The following is a 20,066-nucleotide window of genomic DNA, read 5'->3' as shown; positions in this document are numbered from 1 at the left end:
GGCCCCCACTCGTACCGCGTCCAGAAACGACTTTTTGCATGCATCACGAAAATATGCTTCACACGATCATGCAGATATATATACATACCCATTGGTTAGCGTACACGAGATCATACCGGAGAATAAGTTAAGTCTGGACCATTTCAAGGGGTTTGACCACCCGAACCAATTGACGCACCAAGCAAGCACTGTAATACGACGTAGATCCAAGCAATCTCCCGGACATGGTTGAGGTTATTCCCGTAAGTAACATATCACTGATAGGGCTACATAAAGTGACAATTTGGGGATACGCAAAGCTATATTACCGAATATGGTTAAGCAGGTGGCGGATCAAATTCGTCATGCACTGAAAGCCCGTCTTGGTCACTTACCACCACCAAGTCCATGGCTCCACAAACTCTGCTGCGCAAGTGTAAGATTTTTTCGAAAGGAAAAAGATGGACGAAGGGCTCAATAAAAAATTTGTGATTGACTTACCAGAGCACGCACAAATTCGGGAAGATCACCAGGTGAATCATGTAATGTGGCAATCCAACTCAATTAGCTAAAACTAACCTAATGTTGAACGCCATTCGGGTAAATCGACTCTCAAGTTTCCGAAAATGGAGAAAACAGATTCGGCTCACAAGCCCAAGCACTGCATCGGACTCAGAGCCCGACTCTATAGCAGTAGAGTCTGACTCCGGGTTTCAGGGTTTCATGGATTTACCAGTAGATGTTTTGTGAACGTGGGTTTTGTGACGATAGCAAATGTTTAGATCAAACCTACTATGGATTATATCATAGATCGCATCCTACTTTCAACTCCAGGACCTAATGGCCCTGGCGCGTGTTAATACGTTCCTTCGGCGATTGCTGATGAGCTGCAAGTCTGAGCCTATATGGCGCTCCGCCCGGCTCAATTGTGTAGACCTCCTCCACGCCCGAAGGAGTTGTCCCTAACTATGGATTATCATAGATCGCATCCTACTTTCAACTCCAGGACCTAATGGCCCTGGCGCGTGTTAATACGTTCCTTCGGCGATTGCTGATGAGCTGCAAGTCTGAGCCTATATGGCGCTCCGCCCGGCTCAATTGTGTAGACCTCCCTCCACGCCCGAAGGAGTTGTCCGAACCCGTCTATGCAGCACTACTTTTCTCGAAAATATGCACTGTAAGCACTTTTGATCATCACATGAAAGCGACCCGAGTTTATCTTATCTTTCGTTTTAGTCATGCGGGCGCCGTGCTCTTCAAAACATGGACCCGGTTTTGCAGGGAAGATTATGTGCCAAGTGCAAAAAAGACCAGTACGTTATAAGTTTTACTTTTATACATGGGCGCAAAAACTTATGGATTCTCACAGGTTAATTGATCTATCTGAACACGATATCGATACATCACTAGTGTTCGTTTCAACAAGTTCGTACCGATTTATTTGTCTATTGCGTCATACTTATTATGTAGCCATACTACCTGGCTACCGGCGCAGACTGGTCGGAGCGGGGACCTTGGTGTTTCAAGAAAGACGCCCAAGCTGTCAAGGGTGTGCTAGAGAGTTTTGATGCGGCGGGAAACGAAGAAGGCAAACAAAATTGGATGAGCAAAGGCGATGTGCTGTGAAGGCTAGGGAGCAGGTAAGAGAGTGATAAAGGGCAGGTATTACTTTACAATGAATGACATAACCCTTAACCTGCCAGGGTGCGAACCGTTGATACAATGGTTTCGAACGCGAAAAATGACAAGGAATGCCGAATTGCATCGCCTAAAACAAGCTCGAAAAACAGAGTAAGTCGATACAGTCATCATCGGAATGAATTGATCTGATCGGTTTTAGAATCGAAAACAGGTTAGAGAACCTCGGTTATGATAAGCGAGATATGAACTTTGAGGATTGCGAAGGATGGTTTTCCCAAGTGTACAACGCCGCGCCTCTCACTGATAAAGGTAGAGTGCGCACTTTTCCCAGCTTGGCTTATAGTGTTAAGGAAGTATGACGTAGTTTGGAAGGAATTGCTTCCACGGCTAGTGAAGATTATCAAGTCCAATCACAAAGAGCGTATTGAGTCGGAGCGTGAAGATCGAATCGAAGAGATAACCGATTGGTTTCGGGACATATACACAACAAAAACTTACATATGGATGATGGATGATGAATCCGGATCCCATGGAACCTGAACGCGACCGAGGTATACTGCACTAATGCGTTGTATCAAAATTTCTGTCCCTGGTTCTGATTAAGAATTTGGAATGTAGCTGCTGTCAGATAACTTGGAAATCGTACCGGAGATTCAGTGTCTCTTGGAAGGCGATCCATCCACCGAAGAGTTTGACCAGCGTTTCGAGTCACAGGAAGACATACTAACTGATACCTTGAACAACTGGGTCAATGAACAAGAAGCACGCTTGGTTTCAATGATGCCTGAAGACGTTTCTGTGCCCGATTTCTTTCTCCAGGCTCCAAGTCTATCATGTTGTTCCATACCGATAGTGATGCCATTGTTTTGTTGGTCCTATGGACGCCCTTCCTCTCAACACTCAGAAGCTCCTCCGGGCGGATGCTGTATTTGTGCGTACGCCTGACGCACCTGGTCACCTTGATACTTGCAGAAACGCTTGTTACTTTTATCCTAACTTTGACGCGCTACCAAGTGGATTTGCCTATTCGAAACTGGCCTCGGAAATCGCAAAGGATCTACTCAATTCTCTAGGCCGGGCGGATGCCACATACTTGGAGATGATGTCGAGGGACACAATTTGAGCTGTGGCATGTGTCCTGAAGTCCAATCCTTGGGCTGGAAAAATTTCGTGAGCGTATTTGTTCAACCTGGCATTAATCTAGCCCTTGACTCAATGCGCTCAGATTGAACTTGTTGAATGAGTGAGCAGTTTCCGCTAATTATCTTCCCTTGTATACTGAATACATGCACTTGATAGGCATTGGAACGAATGATCGGAAGAGCAGAGTAATCCTCAGGTCAGCGGAGCGGATTGAAGCCCTGAATATTTCAAGCGTAGGCGAGATATTGATCTAACTCAGTTCTTGAGTGCAAACTAAAATTTATTGCAATCATTTAATCAAATTTGTATAAATAACATTTGAGCGCACAAAGAATGTACATCTTATTTGCTATTTATATTGACTTAGAAGTGGAAAGTCTTGGGTCACAACGCTGGCAGGAGGTAATCATTACACTATGTGGCTTGCAGGCAGTAGATAGCAAACTCAAATTAATCTATCATTCCAGCAAACAATTTTGTTATCATCACATAAACCCATGGACCCCCTCAATCCCATTAATTTTGATCCTCAACGAGGTTCTTGGCCGCTCCAAATCTGCCGAAACCATTTCCTTGACAAGTTCGTCAAACGTGACTTTGCGTTTCCAACCGAGCTTTTCTTCGCCTTCTTAGGTGTCCCGAGCAAAAGACTAAGCGGGCTATGGTTAGATAAAGTCAACGACGAAATGAACTCGAGGCTTACTCGACTTCGGCGGGACGGAAGTAACGCGTGTCAACACGGACGATAACCTTGCCCGTTGCAGCACCTTCCCACCTGATGAAATCGTAAGTAGTGAAACCGTATTATAAATGAAACAACATACTTGACTTGGATACCAACGACCGCAGTGGGTTTCACCCGTCGCAAGAACAAAGTCCTCGGGGTGTCTTGCTGAAGGATACGCCACATACCCTCTAATAAACAAGAGTAAGGAAGTTATCAATAGCTGATATGACGAACATCACCCACCGACATAATCCTTAGCATGGCCCCAATCACGTTGAGCATCCAAGTTACCAAGGTACAAACATTGTTGTTTTCCCAGCGAAATCTCAGCAACGGCACGCGAAATCTTGCGCGTCACAAAAGTCCTGCCTCGGCGCGGACTCTCGTGATTGAACAAGATCCCGTTGCACGCGTACATGCCATAGGCCTCTCGGTAGTTGACGGTAATCCAGTAAGCGTACAGCTTGGCGACACCATACGGGGCGGGGGTAGAAGGGGGTAGTCTCAGACTGGGGCGTCTCGACGACCTTTCCGTACAATTCGGACGTGGACGCTTGGTAAAATCGAATATGCTTTTCCAGACCACAGGTACGGATCGCATCCAGGAGACGCAGGGTTCCAAGGCCGTCCACGTCTCCCTGAACATCACATCAATATTCACCAAATCGAGGCAGTGTATTTGTTATTCGATTTTTGACTTACGGTGTACTCGGCCATTTCGAACGAGACTTTGACGTGACTCTGTGCGCCCAGGTTGTATACCTCGGTAGGCTGAACCTGAGCAATCACGTAGACGAGGTTCGTGCTATCGGAGAGGTCACCATAGTGAAGGTGGAACTTGTTGGGTCGTTCGTGTTGATCCTAGATGGTCGGGAAGAAACCACATCAGAAAGCTGTTATGTTATCGTGGTTATGAATCATGTACCGCGTAGAGATGCTGAAGACGGTTGGTGTTGAAGCTAGACGAGCGACGGATCACACCGTGTACCTCGTAGCCCTTTTCAAGGAGCAATTCAGTCCTAAGAACAGTGATCAGAGACTCTATATGCACCAATGAAGAAGAATAAGCTCACAAGTACGATCCGTCCTGACCCGTGATACCTGTCCTCCCACCACGCGTCAAGTAACAGTTTTCGGGGTTCGAACACCGCATCGAGTAAGGTTCAGACCGATTTTGTACATTGTACGCGTTCAAATTGGTTTCAAACACATTTCAAGAAAAACTGACCGGAAATGAGTGCGACCTTGCGTTTACGGTACTCCTCTGGGTCACCGTGCCTAGACAAGGCGAAAGCAGCGGGAGCAATAGGAGCAGCCATGATTGTACACAGTCGTAAACGTAAGATGGATAGACAATTTGTGTGAGGTCGTGAAGGGAGAGAGTAGACTACAGACACGCGCACAACACGCTTCTTATACTGAGCACTCAATCGCGTTGCCTTACATCAGATTACCTAATGCATGGCCCCTGGCCCTGTGCCTCGACCCTGGCAACTGGGTTGTGTATGAAATAAAATGTAGTCCTCGTAAAGTACAAGAAGAAAGACAAAGCCCAAGAATCTATACAGGTATGCTACATTCCACCCCAGCCCTGCTGCCCTTGGTATTGCGGTTGTCCAAATGGATTGCTATTCATACCTCCGCCTCCACCCATCGAGGCAAATGGATTGGTACTTGTAGCTTGATAAGGCGAGTTGGACTGAGGGAAGGCGAATTAGATGCTTGAAAAGGCGAATTGGACGATTGAAACTGCGTGGTGTTAGGCTGCAAGAACAAAGCGTTGTTGGTTGGTGTGGATTGAAATCCGGGATTCGTGGTTTGGAAAGGCGAGTTAGCGGAACTAGAAAACTGAGTCCCCGGTTGACCGAATGGGGAATTAGTCGGTTGAGCAAAAGGTGAATTCGAGGTGTGGGTAAACGGTGAAGCGGAAGGTTGAGCAAATGGTGAGTTGGATGCCTGTCCTGGGGGGCTCATTGCCGCTCCGAACGCCGAGAGCGACGTGGCGTTGGTGCTGGGACTTGTTAGGGAACTAGTAGCACCCCCGAACGGAGATAATGTGGATTGCTGAAATGGTGAGGACTGCATCGTTTGTTGGAACGGAGAAGGCTGGGTAGGTTGTTGGAATTGTGAGGGCTGAGAAGTCATTTGTCCAGTTTGAAGCATTGACAGTCCCCCGAGCCCGCCCGGAGATACCCCAAACGTGCCCGTGGATCCACCAATAAAAACCCCAGGTGTGGCGAGTGATCCGCCCGTGGCTGTCCCGAATGAGCCCCCAGGTGATGTCCCAAATGCACTGCCTGAGGATGCTCCGAATGGATTTAGACCCCCAGGAGATATCCCCATCCCACCCGAGCCAGATCCCAATGAGCCTACAGACCCAAACGATCCACCAGGAGTCGCTCCCAACCCGACGGATCCAAACGAGTTTCCGGTAGGAACGCTCAGTAAACTATTCACACACCCGTGGAGGGCTGATGTTGATGCCCCTGGTTGAAAAACGGGTTCGGAGCTGGAGCTGTGAAACTTCGTGTTTGACCCATTCGGTTTGTGAGAGTCGAGGGGAGGGTTGTAGAAGGAGAAGCAGATAAAGATGCATAGGGGTTGCCAGGCTGTAACGGGGGGGCTTGAATCGCTGATGTAGGCAAGGATCCACCAGCTGATTGCAACGCGAGCATGTCGCCCCATACTCCGTTGGCGGGCGCGGCAGGGACAGAAGTATTTACGCCTAGCTGACCTACTGACGGTGGTTGGGCAGATAGGCTCCTCGAAGGTAGGTTGGTCAATGGGACCGGTGCCGGTACGACAGGGGCAGGAGGCGGGGTAACTTTGGCTACGGGCTCAGGTATAGGCGCGGTTTTGGATCGAGGTGGGACCTTTTTTTGCTGGATGATCCCATCCCAAATATCTCCACCCATTCCCGGAAGATTAAACTCTACCCGAGACTCTCGTCCAAAGCCAAGAGGGATCGTCTGTGTCGGATCCGTTTCTTCAGGTTTAGGTTTAGGCTGTCTGGGAATTGGTGTAGATGCTGAAGGCTGGGCAGGGGCGACAGGCGTACTGGAAGAATTGAATGTAGCCGATGCGGCTGGCTTTCGATCAAGGAACTTCTTGGTCTCATACTTGGCGCGAATGTACTTTTCCATCTCTGAATCTCGTTCAGACTCTTCCAAGTTAGTGGGTGGTGGATGTCTGGCCTCGTTGGGGTTCCATTTCGCGTTGGATGCAATGTTTCCCATGTTTTTGACCGACTGGATAACATGTAACCGTTAGTTTCCTAGGGTATACATGACAACTAAGGAAACGGTACCTCGACCTGCTCTTTCGACCATGCATCTAAATTGACGCTCTTCCTGTCGCTCACTGTTCAATATTGTGTTGCGTCGGTCATAAACATAAGCCATGAGCTCACACTTTGGTAATATGGGTCCCAATTTCCTGTGTATACTGGCACATTGTACACTATCACTGCGCGTTAACACAGACTTCCGACAGTTATTCAACTATAAATACATACCAAATAAATATACCCAAGTTCCACGAGCTCCATCGTGGCGCTCGAGACTTGCAATCCGCGCACACGTCTGCACGAGACGCGTTAATGGTACTATTCGGGAAAGGCAATACGGGAGTGTACCATTTCCTGGTTGTTGTAAAGTTCCTGTAATATTCGCTGATGTCTTTCGGCAGTGTACTTGCTTACTCCGGCCGCGTTCGTTGCATAGGATGACATGGTGGGAAAGTACAAGCCAGGAAGACAAGTCCAGCGCGGAGAACGCGGGTCAACCTTATGTAAGCTTTGTTTGCTCCTGATATGTCCAAGTATAGGATACTGTGGTCCTCCCCAATACCCGATTATGTACTCTGCTGAGATACCCAGACTTGTCTGATAATAAGCATATGTTGTTTGAAAGATTCAATCAGGCACCAAGCAAAGCAAGGCCCTTTTGGTCCGAGCCAAGAGGACGTGCGACTCACGATTCAATCTTTCATACTGCGTTTCACTTCGACTGACCGCGAGAGAGGGAACGGGGCGACCTATAATTCCATATGTAATGGAATGTCCCTGACTTGAATATGCTCAAGCCATACTATGTCAGTTCTTGACTCTCAAAAATGACTTTTTCTACTTTGTAAAACCTGCTGGATTCTTCTACTATCCTAATTCTACCAGTACTGATCGATTCAGATTTGAACATGCCGCAAATTTGAATACCAAATCCTTCATTTAGAGAGATTCTTGCTATGTACCACTAATTTCGAGCGAGACAACAAGAATAATTCCGCTAACTGCACTCAATACTTTGCGGACTGCAGGAACGTGAACGAAAATTGGCTCAAAAGATGCAGGTGTTAGAACGACTGGCAATGTGCACCAGTAATAAGCAAGACCAGGGTTAGGCGAGTTTGTCTTCCATTCACATTGTAAAACCACAATAAGCTGACATTTAGGTTAGTATCCTCAGAAATTGGAAGAACGCCCTATCTTTCCAGGCTGCATATTTCATGATTGTTAGAATACCACAAAAGGATAATTCACACAGCATGAAACAAAGCGGATTCCACACATAAACCAGAGAGTACTCTTTAAGCATGTTTTCGGACTTCTGAGGATATTCATAACTTATTCAACACGCTTGTATGCACCAACTAGCAACGATTGTAATTGCAAAACACGGTATAATTTAGGCTTTATGATAATTTGATTGATCACAACTGTTTCGGGGGGCTATTCTTAGATCTGTAACAACACCATTCACAACGCTGGAGTGAATAACACACAGATATACATGCACACCACTTTTGATCGTTAGTTGCGACACCGAGCTTCGGAGTATAGTACTCCTGGGCTCTCACCGTAATCTACGGATATTATTGGCCCATTTAAGTGCTGATATTTCTCCGTCGCTACAATGCTGAACCTTGGGCTTGTGATCACACATCACTTACCTCGCCGACTTTTCGGCGATAAAAATGGAAATACCCAACTTCTACAATTACGTAACGGAGGATGGACCAATGGGAGAGTCAGCCGTGGGTTCGCAGATCCGGCAAATAACCTACGGAAGGTATCGTTTGCTTGCGGAAGTTGTTCATATTTCGATATTTTAGCCTGCTGAGCTGATGTGATCCCGCGACTAGAGTTTGTCCGAGATGGAGTTCTCGCGACTATCGCCGAAAATAAGTGCATGCCTCGCCTCATGTTCCTACCAACGAGTTTGTTAATAGAGTACTGTTACTTCGTCCCCTACGTGACCCAATTACAGAGCCGCCAGGTTCTTTTGACACAACGGTCTGCATATATGACCACGCGACTGTTGTCAGGTTACTCCGAGGTAGCGTGAAATGAAAAATGTATAAAACGCTGGCTGTCTCAAGCCTTGAGGACCAGAAATCGTCGCCTTTCTTCCTTTACTTGTAAAATGAAGTTCACACTGACTGTTTTGGCCGCTGCTGGCTACGTCGCTGCTCAACAACCAGCATATGCCCAATGTGGTGGTCAGGGCTGGACTGGTAAGTGAATGTTGAATTGAGCCAGAATGTTGTTGATCAACAACATCAACGCATATTAGGTGGCACAACTTGTGTCTCTGGCTACACTTGCACGGTCTCTAACCAATGGTATTCTCAATGGTATGTCCGGAGTTGTATCTCATAATTACTTGATTTAAATTAACGTCGGTCCAGTCTCCCTGGTACCGGGGGTGGCTCTCCGACTACCACAGGCTCTAACCCTACACCTACTACGAGCCCTGGTGTATGCAGCAGCAATCGTACCAAGTTCAAATACTTTGGTGTCAACCAGTCCGTCGCCGAGTTCGGTGACGGCAAGTGGCCAGGTATCAAGGGCACTGACTACACTTGGCCTGCTACAAGCTCCATCGACGTGAGAAACTTTGGACTCATGAAAAGTCGCTTTTACTAAATGTTGTCTCATAGTACTTTGTCGGAAAGGGGATGAACACCTTCCGTGTTGCCTTCACTATGGAGCGTATCTCTCCTCCTTCTACTGGCCTCACCGGTCCATTCGACCAAACCTACCTTGGCGATCTTAAAACTACAGTAAACTACATCACCGGAAAGGGTGCTTTTGCTGTACTTGATCCTCACAAGTGAGTTATGTCAAGTGATCTGGAATCGCGTTGTTAACCCATAAAAACAGCTACTTGCGCTACAACAAGAACATTATGTCATCCACTTCTGACTTCCAAGCCTGGTGGAAAAACCTTGCCAACGAATTCAAGGGTAACTCGAAAGTCATCTTCGACGTCAACAACGAGCCTTGGGTGGGTGTATTTGTTGGCCCTATGCATTCAGTCACACTAACCATATGCTACAGGGCATCGACGCTTCCGTTGTCTCTACCTTCAACCAAGCAGCTATCAACGGCATTCGTTCTTCGGGTGCTACCTCTCAGCTTATTCTCGTTGAAGGAACTGCTTGGAGTGGTGCTTGGTGTGAGTGCATTTGGTCTACTATGGAGCATCAGTCTCATCCTTCGATACTTAGCTTGGGCCTCCTCCGGCAACGCCGACGCATTCAAGAGCTTGAAGGATCCTAACAACAACTTTGCCATTGAGATGCACCAGTACCTCGATTCAGACAGCTCTGGAACGTCGGCCACTTGCGTCTCCTCTACCATTATGGCCGAGCGTATTGCTACTGCCACTTCCTGGCTCAAGGCCAACAACCTCAAGGGATTCCTTGGCGAGTTCGGAGGCGGATCGAACGATGCCTGCATTGCTGCTATCAAGGGAGGTCTGTGCGCCATGCAAGAATCCGGTGTCTGGATTGGCGCTCTCTGGTGGGCTGCTGGTCCTTGGTGGGGCACGTAAGTATCTCCTTCAATTACGATGTGAATGTGCTTGATGCTGATATGGTTAAAAGTTACTTCCAGTCCATCGAACCCCCCAACGGTGCGGCTATCCCCAGGATTCTCCCTGAGGCTCTCCTTCCTTTCCTTTAAGCTAGTTGATGTCACGGTCTACTTGGGCAATTGGTCTTTAGTTGTAAATATGGCACTCACCTGGTTTCAGCCAGGTGGGTCTCCAGTTGCAATAACATTTTCATATCTCGATTTAGCAGGGGATCCAACAGCTACATAGACAATTGAATTATTGAGCATTAAATACGACAACGAATCACGAAAATTTGTATGGATCTGGGCAACATCTCTCTGCCTACTCCGCTGCGTTCCGCCCTTTTAGGATTAGGGGAGCCGTTATTGATTAGTTCGTGTCAGTTCGAGAGTGCCTAAGCTACAAAAATTGCGCTCTTTCTGTTTTAGAATAACTGCACCTTCTTCGAGATGGCAGAGCCTACGAAGTGTTCTCCAGGATTTTGCCACTCAACGAATAGCACTAGACCAATAGATGAACAAGATTCAACGTAAGCACCCACGTGGTATTATACCATAGTCAAGTTAAACAGTTCGATATTATCAGGATGGTTTGACGAGAAGAAGTACAATGGATTGACTGGATGCACATGGTGATGAACACGAAAATATGGTTCTAAAAAATGCCAAGCATATCTAGGTGCACCTAGTAGTCTCATGTATTATCACCGAGTTCAGGTTGGAATTTGTGGCCTTGTGATACTGAGATGCATGTGCCAACCTCCGAGTTGGCCGACGCACTTGCCCGGCAGAACACATCTAACCGATCCAAACCGAGCTCCGGCGCCCTCGCCTAAGCGCTTAGTTCTCAACCGCGATCACGTGTACCTTGCGGGCATGAAGGCAGTACTGTTTTTGTCTTAGCCCAAGAGCCAGTTTGACGATTGAATAGATCTTGAGCCATATGCTGACCACAAACAATTGCATCGCTAAACGAAACGACGCTCTTGGCATCGTATCAGAGATGAATGGGCTGAGTCCGAGTATGGTCGATGGGCGGTATAAAAGTTGTCAAGTGGTGGCAGTAAGCGTCACCACTCATCTTCTCTACAAATTCTTTCGACTTTAACTCGACAGAACTCACAATGAAATTCACTATCGCTGCCTCTGCTCTTGCTCTCGCAGGCTCTGCCCTCGGCCGTACCTTTACCGTTTACAACGCTTGTCCCTTCACCATCTGGCCCGCTGTTTTTGTGAGTCTCATCCAATCGCTCTAGGAAAAGAAAAATGTTGATTTATCTGCATTTAGACTGACCTTAATGTCGGATCTGCCGTCCCTGGCATCGAGACTGGTTGGGAGGCCCCGGCCTGGAGCAAGCGCACTTTCAACGTGCCTGACAACTGGAAGGCGGGTCGTATCTGGGGTCGCCGCAACTGCAACTTCTCTTCCAACCCTGGCCCCAACTCGTGTCTCAGCGGTGGCTGCAACGGTGGACTGAGGTGTGACTCTCGCACTGGTACTGGTGTACCTCCAGCAAGTGTTGCCGAGTGGACTCTCAGCGCTGGCGACGGCCAGGACTGGTACGATGGTAAGCATTTGAAGCGAGCTTCATAACATATCAGTGATCGCATGAATAACTCTAAACAGTATCGCTCGTTGACGGATACAACCTGCCCATGCGTATCTCGAACAGCGCTGGCTGCCCGGTCGCCGAGTGCGCTGTTGACCTTGGCCCGAACTGCCCTGCTCCTCTGAAGGGACCTTTCGATGGCTCTGGCTTCCCTGTTGGCTGCAAGGTAAGCTTATCATGATATATGCGCTACTCTGACTAATGGTTTCCGACTTTAGTCCGCTTGCGCTGCAAATCTCGACGGTAACCAGGCCAACTCGAGAACTGCTGCTCTGGACAGTACAGCACACCTCAGACTTGCCCTCCTAGTGGTGTTCAGTACTACTCATACTTCAAGAACGCCTGCCCGCGCTCGTACGTCTATGCTTATGACGAGTCGAGTAAGACTGCTCTCTGGACTTGCCCGACATCTAAGAAGGCAGATTGTGAGTTTCTGGTTTTGGTTCGATAGGATAACATTAGCTGACGTTGCCTGAACTTAGACACCCTTACCTTCTGTCCTTGAGCAGTCAATTATGATTAATGGTTAAATAAATGGCTGGGTTTAGGCATACCGTTTCTACTCCTGTTTTAGATCAGCTTGACAATACGATGCTTGTGTGTTGTCTCGAATACTCAAAATAGTTGGTGATTAAAAATGTTCTCGTTATGCCCTTAGTTCAGCAAAAAGGAACCATGTTATGAATAGTAATGCGGACAGGTCAGGTATGCATATCAACTATAATAAATAAAGTTTGCAAGTTGTCTCATGCCGTTATTTTAACGCGCGTCTTCTTCCAATCTCTCGAGCCACTGACCTTGTTAGGAAGCTGAGCATGCTTGCACGTAGCTCATTGCTTAGACAATTTGACTATCTTTACTCAATTTTCACTCTAACAATGCTTTCACAAGCCCATCAAATCAAAAGGACATGGCATAGCACTGGATAAACATCCCCATAGAGCATACATCGACCATACTTCACTGAAATCCAACGACATACAGCAAATCAAATCAAACTTGTCGTTTAAGGAGCAAGGAGAGTGGTAAGGAAGATCTCGCCGGCAGCCTTGGTAGCCTTCTTGCCCTTGACTGAGCCATCCTTCTTCTTGTTTTGCTTGACTAATAGGCGTGTAAGGATCAGAACGAGAATAATTAATATAATATTTCAGGAACTTACGGAGCTCCTGGCGACGAAGCTTCTTGGCGTAGGGGTTGAGCTTGAAGAGTACACCCTTGTTGACGAGGGGATTCTTGTGCTGAGTCCATGGGCGGCGCTGCTTCTTGCCCTGCGAAGGACGAACGACGGACTGAACTTCATCAGAGTTGATGATGCGAGTGACATCGGGGTTGGTAATCTTGGCAGTAGGGAGGCTAAAATAACGTCAGTAAATAACTGCAAATATCGTAAGGCGAGCATAAACTCACTAGTAGTCCTTCTTGTAGACAGAGGCCTTGTCAAAGGTACCAAAGACCTCATCAAGGAGGTTGAAAGCACCCTCAGTCCAGATAACGAAACGGCCAAGGTGACCGCCAGGAGCAAGCTGGAGCAAGTTCAAGCGGCGGACGTTGGCGACCTCAACACCAGGCAAGTTCCTGAAGGCACGAACGATGCCCTTGTCCTCGTTGTAGACGATAAGAGGACCACGGCGCTGGCGGTGACGGCGGTTGCGGAGTTTGCCCTTACCGGCACGGAGTTTACGAGAGTTGGAGACCTTGGTGACATCGGAGTAGGCGTTGAGAGCCTTCAGGAGGGTCACAGCCTCCTTAGTCTTGGTGTACTCCTCGACGCCAGAAGAAACGACAAGGGGAACTTCCTCGATGCCCTCAATGCGGTGACCACGGGCAAGAACAAGGGAAGGAAGAGCCGAGGCAGCGAGGGCGGAAACAACTGCGAAACGGCGTTGGTTTTGGTTGACCTTGACGTGCCACTTGCGCCAGGTCTTGGTAGGAGCAAACATGCGACCTCCACGGCACATGTTACCGAAAGCGGCCTAATTTAAAAGTTACAAAATTCATAAAAATCAGAGCTAGCATATAATCACTCATTTACTGATACTGACCTGGCCAGAGCGATGAGTTCCTCCACCACCAACACGGGGGATACGGGCAACGGCACGACCGGTACCCCAGGACTCGGCAGAAGTTTGGTGGCCAGCGTTTTCAGCGACGGAGTAAGCCTGGCGCTTGTTTTTGGCGATGCTCTCTAAAATGCAAGTAATTAGCTACATCATTATCACAAGCGACCAAGTCTGACTCACTGTGAACTTGTTGGACTACATCCAAACGGATGGGAGCCGTAAGCACGGCAGGGAGAGTGAGGGAAGAAGACGCCTCTAAAATTCGCAATTTTAGTCATCGTGATCTTTACCCTTCTAGTATGTTTACTCACCGCCAGTGGCGGCGCGAACGCTAACGGTTGGGCGGGAGGCCATTGCGTTGTCTTGAAGAGTCGAACGTCGTACGGAGACCAATCAATTGTTGATACACAACCTTTGCTTCCGGGATGGTACTACCAAGTCTCACCAAAGCCACGGAGGGGGAAACGCCCAGCGCTTAGTGTCAAACTTTTCAAGGCTGGGAATAGCCTCAACCAGAACCCAGAGCGCTTCATGAGTGTGTCTATGATGTCCTTAATCGGTAAGCTCTAAGCACCTCTACTTCTAGTTCCCCATTCGCATGAGGAAATTTAATAAACTCAGCTCGTCGAGGAGGGAGTAACGCCCCAAAAACCTATGAGATCATCGTTTATTCTGACTTTTCGTCTCTTTCATCCAATTATTCAGTTTTTTTTTTCATAACTAACAATCCTCTCTCGTAGGCTCAGTACTAATCACTGGGAGGTCTTGAAATCGGGGCTGGTAATACAACGAGTCGAGGTGAATAAGTAACTTGACGTATTGTTATATTCACCACCGTCGTTGCAAACTTTGCTCTTCCGTAAAAATACATACAAGATCCATGTTTCTACTTATTTAATAAAATTTATCTTGTATATATAAGTACAAATTTGATTTCCATTTCATTTATGCATCGGCAACTTTGACGACGGTTTTGGCAGTGTTGTCTCCCTTCTGAACGGCCAAAATCGCATCGCCAGCCTTGTCTAGCCCCTCGAATACGTGTTCGTTCCACTTGATTTGGCCATTCGCCACAAGCGGCACCATCTTCTCGTAGAAGATTTTGGGGTTGCCAACTTCGGCTTCGAGCTCGCTAACAACGAACCCGCGAACGGTGAGCCTCTTGGCCAGGAAGTACATCCAGTTCTAGTGGAAATTGACCATTAGCCCAGTACGATTCAAAGCTTTTAATAAAACCTTACCTTGATAGGGGTAGGGACGTTGTTGTACGCCGAGATAGCGCCACAGCAAATGATGCGAGCATGCTCCTTGCATGCTTCGAGCGCAGCATCGAGGCTCTCACCTCCAACATTGTCCCAGTAAATATTAATCGGGCCTTCCTTTGTGAGTACATCGGAAATCTTGTCTTTCTTGTAGTTGAATGCGATATCGACACCGATGCTCTTTAAGAATTCCACCTTGTCATCAGAGCCAGCGGAGGCGATGACTTTGAGTCCGGCGGCCTTGCATATTTGAGACACGGTACTAAAGGTACAGATGAGTATGAGCGAAAGGCGGTTAGAAAGTTAAGTGATCTTGACTCACGCTCCGACTGGCCCAGCACCGGTAGAAACGTAGATAGTCTCACCCTTTTGGGGCTTTCCGATCACGTCAAGAGCATAGTAGGCGGTTTTACCTATAGGACAAAATTAAGTATTTACTTTTACAAAAGACATTTGTAATACACTCACCTGGCATCCCCAAGATACCAACGTACAGAGACCACGGTAGGTTTTCCTTGTTCTCAATAACCATAACAGGGTGTTTAGCAGAGAGAACATTGTACTCTTGGAAAGCTGTAAAACCAAGAATAAGCGTATGATATTACTCGGTGCTATGAATAACTTACGGGTCTCGGTCACATAAACATGGTCTCCCTGCTTAATGTCAGACCTCTCGGATCGTAACACACGAGAGACACTAAAGCCAAGAATTCTACGCGAGCCAGGTATCAATTCTCCATTCCCACAACGTCGATGAATGCACTCACGGTTTCCCGAGAGAGAAAGCGCTCGAATACGATTTCTTGCTCTCGTCTCTCATACGACCACGGAAGTAAGGATCGATGGAGAGGTAGAGGGTTTTGGTAAGGATACCACCGTTCAATGGGACATTGTCGAGATCAATCGTCTCGGACGTCTCGTAGACGGTGGTCTCACCAGGGACAGGAAAGTCCTTGGGAACCTTGTTAAAGATCAATCGGGCGTTCTGGGTGGGTGCCATGTTTGAAAGTGCTATGTTAGAGTACAGCGAGTGAAAGTGATGACAGTGGCGTGCCCATTTTTGCCCCTTTTATATATCTGCAAGCGCAAAATCGTCATCCTTGGTCTCAAATTCTATTTGAAATGGGCACCTACCGGCAATAGATCACAGCGCTGTGCCGGGTTGTGGAAGATTGATCAGCCAAAGCGAGTCGAAATTGAAATAATATGACCAGATTTTGATTGATCGGTCTCGTACGTCTCCGTTTAGAAAGAAAATTCGCATGTATTGTAACTATGACAATTCGATTGGTAGCTCGTTGATATGTTCTATTCCCAAGTTGTGCTCCAGCGGCCGAAATCAAAGCAACGTCTATAGCTACCAGTCACCAATGCTTCCATGCCTGAGACCCAAACCAATGAAGTATAGTCGATCTCTGGGCTCAGAATGCTTGTACGGTCCGCGGAGCTTCATGCTGTAAATAGATACATAAATTTACCAAAAATCTGACAGTGCTGGGACTTCTCTATGACTTCGCAAGAGTCTATCAGAGTCGGAAGGGGGGGGGACGATAATAGTCTCTCCTTCAACGTACAGTGAGTCATAGCTTGCATGGGTACCTGATACTTCAGCAGCAGCCATCGATATACCGCAGTTGATATTAATTTTGTCCAAATGCGCGGGTGCTTCCTTGAGCAAGATAACAATAGATTTCCTTATTCATTGAACTCGTTTACATCAACGTGCCATACACTGCCTAAACTCTCAAACTTTCTTGATATCCCATGCCTGTACCTCAGGGAAACTAGACATTGCGACCTATCGAGGGGTCCTTAAAATGAAGCTCTTGGGCCATCGAAAATAAGTGTAACTTACCCAAGGAGGGAAAATCCTTTCCATTGCAAGCCCGATATGATATTTTGTGTCTTCAGACACGGTGATACTGTGCGAAATCCAGGTTAGCATAGAGTCATGAGATAACGTGTGTTCAACCGCCGTACGCATATTTCTCCGAATCATAGACATGTTCGGTGATCTTGAAATAGCGGGGCTTGTCCCCGTCCAACAGTTTATTGTTGATGCCTGGGGGTCCCTCGAAAGCAAGATATTTGCCAGATTTCTTAAACTGAAGGGAGTATCCACCCCTTTCTTCGTTCCACTTGACCACAATCTAAAAACAATATAAGTGTAAGGTCAAGATGAGTCGATCTAAACCACAGACCTTGTGTGCATCCTCGTCTATAGCTCCGGGTGGGAGAAGAGGAAGATAGCGACCTTCACCAGGGTCGGAAATACAAGATCCGGATGAGTTTGGGAGGGCAAATAGGTAGACACCGTCTTTAATAGTCGACATTGTAATATATAATCGTCAAGGAGATGTTCGGTAATGAGAGAGCGGGAAGAGGTCTGGTACGTTATATAGGGCTGCACGATGGCTGGCAGCCATGCTTCGGGTCAAGATTGTATGCGTTTTTCTCGATGGTCGGACTGTAGTTCCCCGCCAGCAGCGTCAGTGGCGTTAGAGTTCCTTCGAATGAGGCACAATAAGTGCCAAAAAAAGTAGATAGCTACCAGCAATGACTAGTTAGGCAGCCCATCGGGAGCGCACGCCCCAATTTGTGCCTAAACGGGAAGCCTGGTTGCAACCGACTGACACGTGCCAAAGGGGTGACCTGATGCAGAATTCCAAGTAGCTTGCCTCCGATTATTCATGACAGCCCCATCTCATCGTTCAATTTAAGTCTGAGTTCAATCAATATCGGCGATCGAAAATCCACGAACTTTGTTTGGGCTCATCTGGGGAGTTTTCAGTCAAACTCGCTGAAAAGATATGCTCTAGAATAATCTGCTGAATACGTATACGTCGCCTCACACGTTATTTCGTCATCGTAACGTATAATCCATCATCGCTCATAGAAACGATCATGAGAGCATAATAAGATGATTGCCAACCTTCAATCGATTTGTCACATATTGTTTTAATTCGCAGCCAAAGAACACATCCAGCCATTGGCTTTTTCATCATATGGGCGGGTGACTCAATTAGTCCGATAGAACACAGGTTTTTTCTAGAGTGGCTTGGGATTCAGACCCGTACTTATATGTTTCCAAGTGAACAATATCGGCGTGCGCACGGGTGATTATTGGACTCAGGGTACCTTTCAACGGTTTCAACTAATGATAGATGCCTCATCCACGATCGGTGCAAGAACAAGTATAGATTCACGGGTTGAAATTGGACAACCTATTCATACAAGAGAGATACATTTAGACCTTGCGGAACAACCATGCTTGTTTTTCAGGAAAGTCGTTCATAGCAACCTGGTTCAGTAGTCTGGTGAGAGTTATCCATGCAAAAGTTAATTAGGCCTTACCCATGGAGGGAAAATTCTTTCCATTGCAAGACCGATGTGGAACTTCTTGTCTTCGGCCACGATGATGCTATCTGCGTGTAAGCTAAGATTCTGGCGAGGCATACCGGATACATACATATACTTGTCTTCCTCGTACTGGTGAGGCTTAATCTGGAAGTAGCGAGGCTTATCACCAGGAGTCAACTTGTTATTGATCATGGGTTTGCCTTCGAACGTGATATAAAGCTCGGATTTTTCGAACTGGAGAGTGTATGCGCCTTTGTCTTTGTTGTAAACTACTTTGACCTGGGTGTTTATGAGCAAAAAAGAAAGACACTGGTTGGGGGCACGAACCTTGTGGGCATCCGGGCCAAGAGAGCCTGGCTGGAGAATGCTGATCCAACGGCCATCGCCAGTATCAGTCATGGATCCCTGTTCAAAAGGGAGCTCGAGAGCGTAGACACCATCTTTAATAGTTGACATTGTGGTAGTTATGAGTTAGATAGTCGAGAGCGGGTTGGAGTACTGTGAGTCGGAGACCCCTTATTTATATACGCTCAAGGATACTGTTTTCTTCATATTATACTCGACCAGGACATAGGTAGAGTCTCGATTTTGCATGCGACCATGATTCAATCACCGGTACTCTTCTCCTAGAAAGTCTTGGTAGCATTGCGGACCCCCCGAACGAGGCGTTATAGTTCTGAGAAGGAGTGGGGACCACTCGTTATAACCTTATTTAGCAATTGATTGTACACCCTGTTCAATTCAATCTCCTGGGTCTCGTTCGAATAGGAAGCGCAATTCCCGTCAATTGACCGCCGCTAAGCGAGCACCTCGATATAACACCTGAGCGAGCCATTCATCATTTATATATGATACCAGTATGATACCCCATTTCCTGTTTTTGTTCAGCTGGATCCTCATGTTAATAAAGCACAAGCAGGGACGCCCTTCGATATATATATAAATTACGGCACTTGATTGCTAACACAATTGTATCCCGTACCAAAACGGCGCCTTTGCCTTGTACACATAGTCGTCATTTGGCGCATATGACGTACAACTCCCACCTATTGATACGGAAGCCTTATATCAATAAGTGGGATAGCCAAGCTCTATAGGAGAGACAAGGCGAAATCGAGTGTCTTACGTCAGGTACGTAGCATTTCAACACTTAATGGGCCAGTATAATCAATCCTGAGCTCCGGCCATGTGTTTACTTGCGAGGGTTGGATGACGTTACGCTTTGATTGAATGCCAACTCTGCCCATTTAATTTACCTCCGCGGTTGGTTGATTTTCAAATTAGGTTCAAGTTCGCACATGAATTTCATACTCTCTCTCTCTCCAAAGGCAAGTACTCCTCTCGGATATGGGTTGAGCTTTTACTTTATGTCCATTTCATTTCAGTCTACTACGGCTCGACCAAAAATAGTCAGCTGCATCCGTCCTC

The 20,066-nt window shown here is 47.1% G+C and overlaps 9 protein-coding genes across 9 annotated transcripts; 3 read left to right on the top strand and 6 right to left on the bottom strand.

The window, feature by feature from the left end:
• Nucleotides 1-991: 991 nt before the first annotated feature.
• On the top strand, nt 992-1,605 carry RhiXN_11059 (F-box protein; the record flags this gene model as incomplete). The annotated part of the gene is made up of 4 exons (XM_043330874.1): nt 992-1,156; nt 1,216-1,292; nt 1,349-1,404; nt 1,475-1,605. The coding sequence occupies 4 exons, from the start codon at nt 992-994 to the stop codon at nt 1,603-1,605; spliced, it is 429 nt and encodes a 142-aa protein (XP_043186219.1).
• A 1,687-nt stretch (nt 1,606-3,292) lies between these two features.
• Nucleotides 3,293-4,809, bottom strand: RhiXN_11058 (GDP-mannose 4,6-dehydratase; the record flags this gene model as incomplete). The annotated part of the gene is made up of 9 exons (XM_043330873.1): nt 3,293-3,413; nt 3,467-3,538; nt 3,588-3,678; nt 3,734-3,836; nt 3,907-4,128; nt 4,193-4,351; nt 4,416-4,509; nt 4,564-4,591; nt 4,719-4,809. The coding sequence occupies 9 exons, from the start codon at nt 4,807-4,809 to the stop codon at nt 3,293-3,295; spliced, it is 981 nt and encodes a 326-aa protein (XP_043186218.1).
• A 313-nt stretch (nt 4,810-5,122) lies between these two features.
• Nucleotides 5,123-7,220, bottom strand: RhiXN_11057 (GTPase activating protein for Arf protein; the record flags this gene model as incomplete). Its single annotated transcript, XM_043330872.1, has 6 exons — nt 5,123-5,976; nt 6,027-6,738; nt 6,798-6,850; nt 6,902-6,949; nt 7,005-7,071; nt 7,125-7,220. 6 exons carry the CDS (start codon nt 7,218-7,220, stop codon nt 5,123-5,125), a joined length of 1,830 nt encoding a protein of 609 aa, XP_043186217.1.
• Nucleotides 7,221-8,910: 1,690 nt separating this feature from the next.
• RhiXN_11056 (Cellulase (glycosyl hydrolase family 5 protein)) lies at nt 8,911-10,454 on the top strand (the record flags this gene model as incomplete). Its single annotated transcript, XM_043330871.1, has 8 exons — nt 8,911-9,001; nt 9,061-9,121; nt 9,176-9,374; nt 9,428-9,600; nt 9,651-9,774; nt 9,828-9,945; nt 9,998-10,319; nt 10,376-10,454. The coding sequence occupies 8 exons, from the start codon at nt 8,911-8,913 to the stop codon at nt 10,452-10,454; spliced, it is 1,167 nt and encodes a 388-aa protein (XP_043186216.1).
• A 1,016-nt stretch (nt 10,455-11,470) lies between these two features.
• On the top strand, nt 11,471-12,486 carry RhiXN_11055 (pathogenesis-related protein PR5K (thaumatin family); the record flags this gene model as incomplete). The annotated part of the gene is made up of 5 exons (XM_043330870.1): nt 11,471-11,578; nt 11,635-11,914; nt 11,974-12,122; nt 12,175-12,381; nt 12,439-12,486. 5 exons carry the CDS (start codon nt 11,471-11,473, stop codon nt 12,484-12,486), a joined length of 792 nt encoding a protein of 263 aa, XP_043186215.1.
• Nucleotides 12,487-12,962: 476 nt separating this feature from the next.
• RhiXN_11054 (ribosomal protein L4/L1 family) lies at nt 12,963-14,370 on the bottom strand (the record flags this gene model as incomplete). Its single annotated transcript, XM_043330869.1, has 6 exons — nt 12,963-13,057; nt 13,116-13,309; nt 13,364-13,929; nt 13,999-14,141; nt 14,197-14,271; nt 14,328-14,370. The coding sequence occupies 6 exons, from the start codon at nt 14,368-14,370 to the stop codon at nt 12,963-12,965; spliced, it is 1,116 nt and encodes a 371-aa protein (XP_043186214.1).
• Nucleotides 14,371-14,961: 591 nt separating this feature from the next.
• RhiXN_11053 (Zinc-binding dehydrogenase) lies at nt 14,962-16,278 on the bottom strand (the record flags this gene model as incomplete). The annotated part of the gene is made up of 6 exons (XM_043330868.1): nt 14,962-15,201; nt 15,258-15,540; nt 15,601-15,691; nt 15,747-15,851; nt 15,905-15,990; nt 16,046-16,278. The coding sequence occupies 6 exons, from the start codon at nt 16,276-16,278 to the stop codon at nt 14,962-14,964; spliced, it is 1,038 nt and encodes a 345-aa protein (XP_043186213.1).
• Nucleotides 16,279-17,022: 744 nt separating this feature from the next.
• RhiXN_11052 (uncharacterized protein) lies at nt 17,023-17,611 on the bottom strand (the record flags this gene model as incomplete). The annotated part of the gene is made up of 4 exons (XM_043330867.1): nt 17,023-17,076; nt 17,134-17,200; nt 17,259-17,428; nt 17,480-17,611. 4 exons carry the CDS (start codon nt 17,609-17,611, stop codon nt 17,023-17,025), a joined length of 423 nt encoding a protein of 140 aa, XP_043186212.1.
• A 914-nt stretch (nt 17,612-18,525) lies between these two features.
• RhiXN_11051 (uncharacterized protein) lies at nt 18,526-19,094 on the bottom strand (the record flags this gene model as incomplete). Its single annotated transcript, XM_043330866.1, has 4 exons — nt 18,526-18,579; nt 18,633-18,699; nt 18,748-18,917; nt 18,966-19,094. 4 exons carry the CDS (start codon nt 19,092-19,094, stop codon nt 18,526-18,528), a joined length of 420 nt encoding a protein of 139 aa, XP_043186211.1.
• Between the last annotated feature and the right edge of the window lie 972 nt (nt 19,095-20,066).

Source organism: Rhizoctonia solani, chromosome 14, assembly GCF_016906535.1.
Source record: "Rhizoctonia solani chromosome 14, complete sequence".
Classification (NCBI taxonomy): Eukaryota; Fungi; Basidiomycota; class Agaricomycetes; order Cantharellales; family Ceratobasidiaceae; genus Rhizoctonia; species Rhizoctonia solani.
This window is presented reverse-complemented; position numbering and strand designations above follow the sequence as displayed.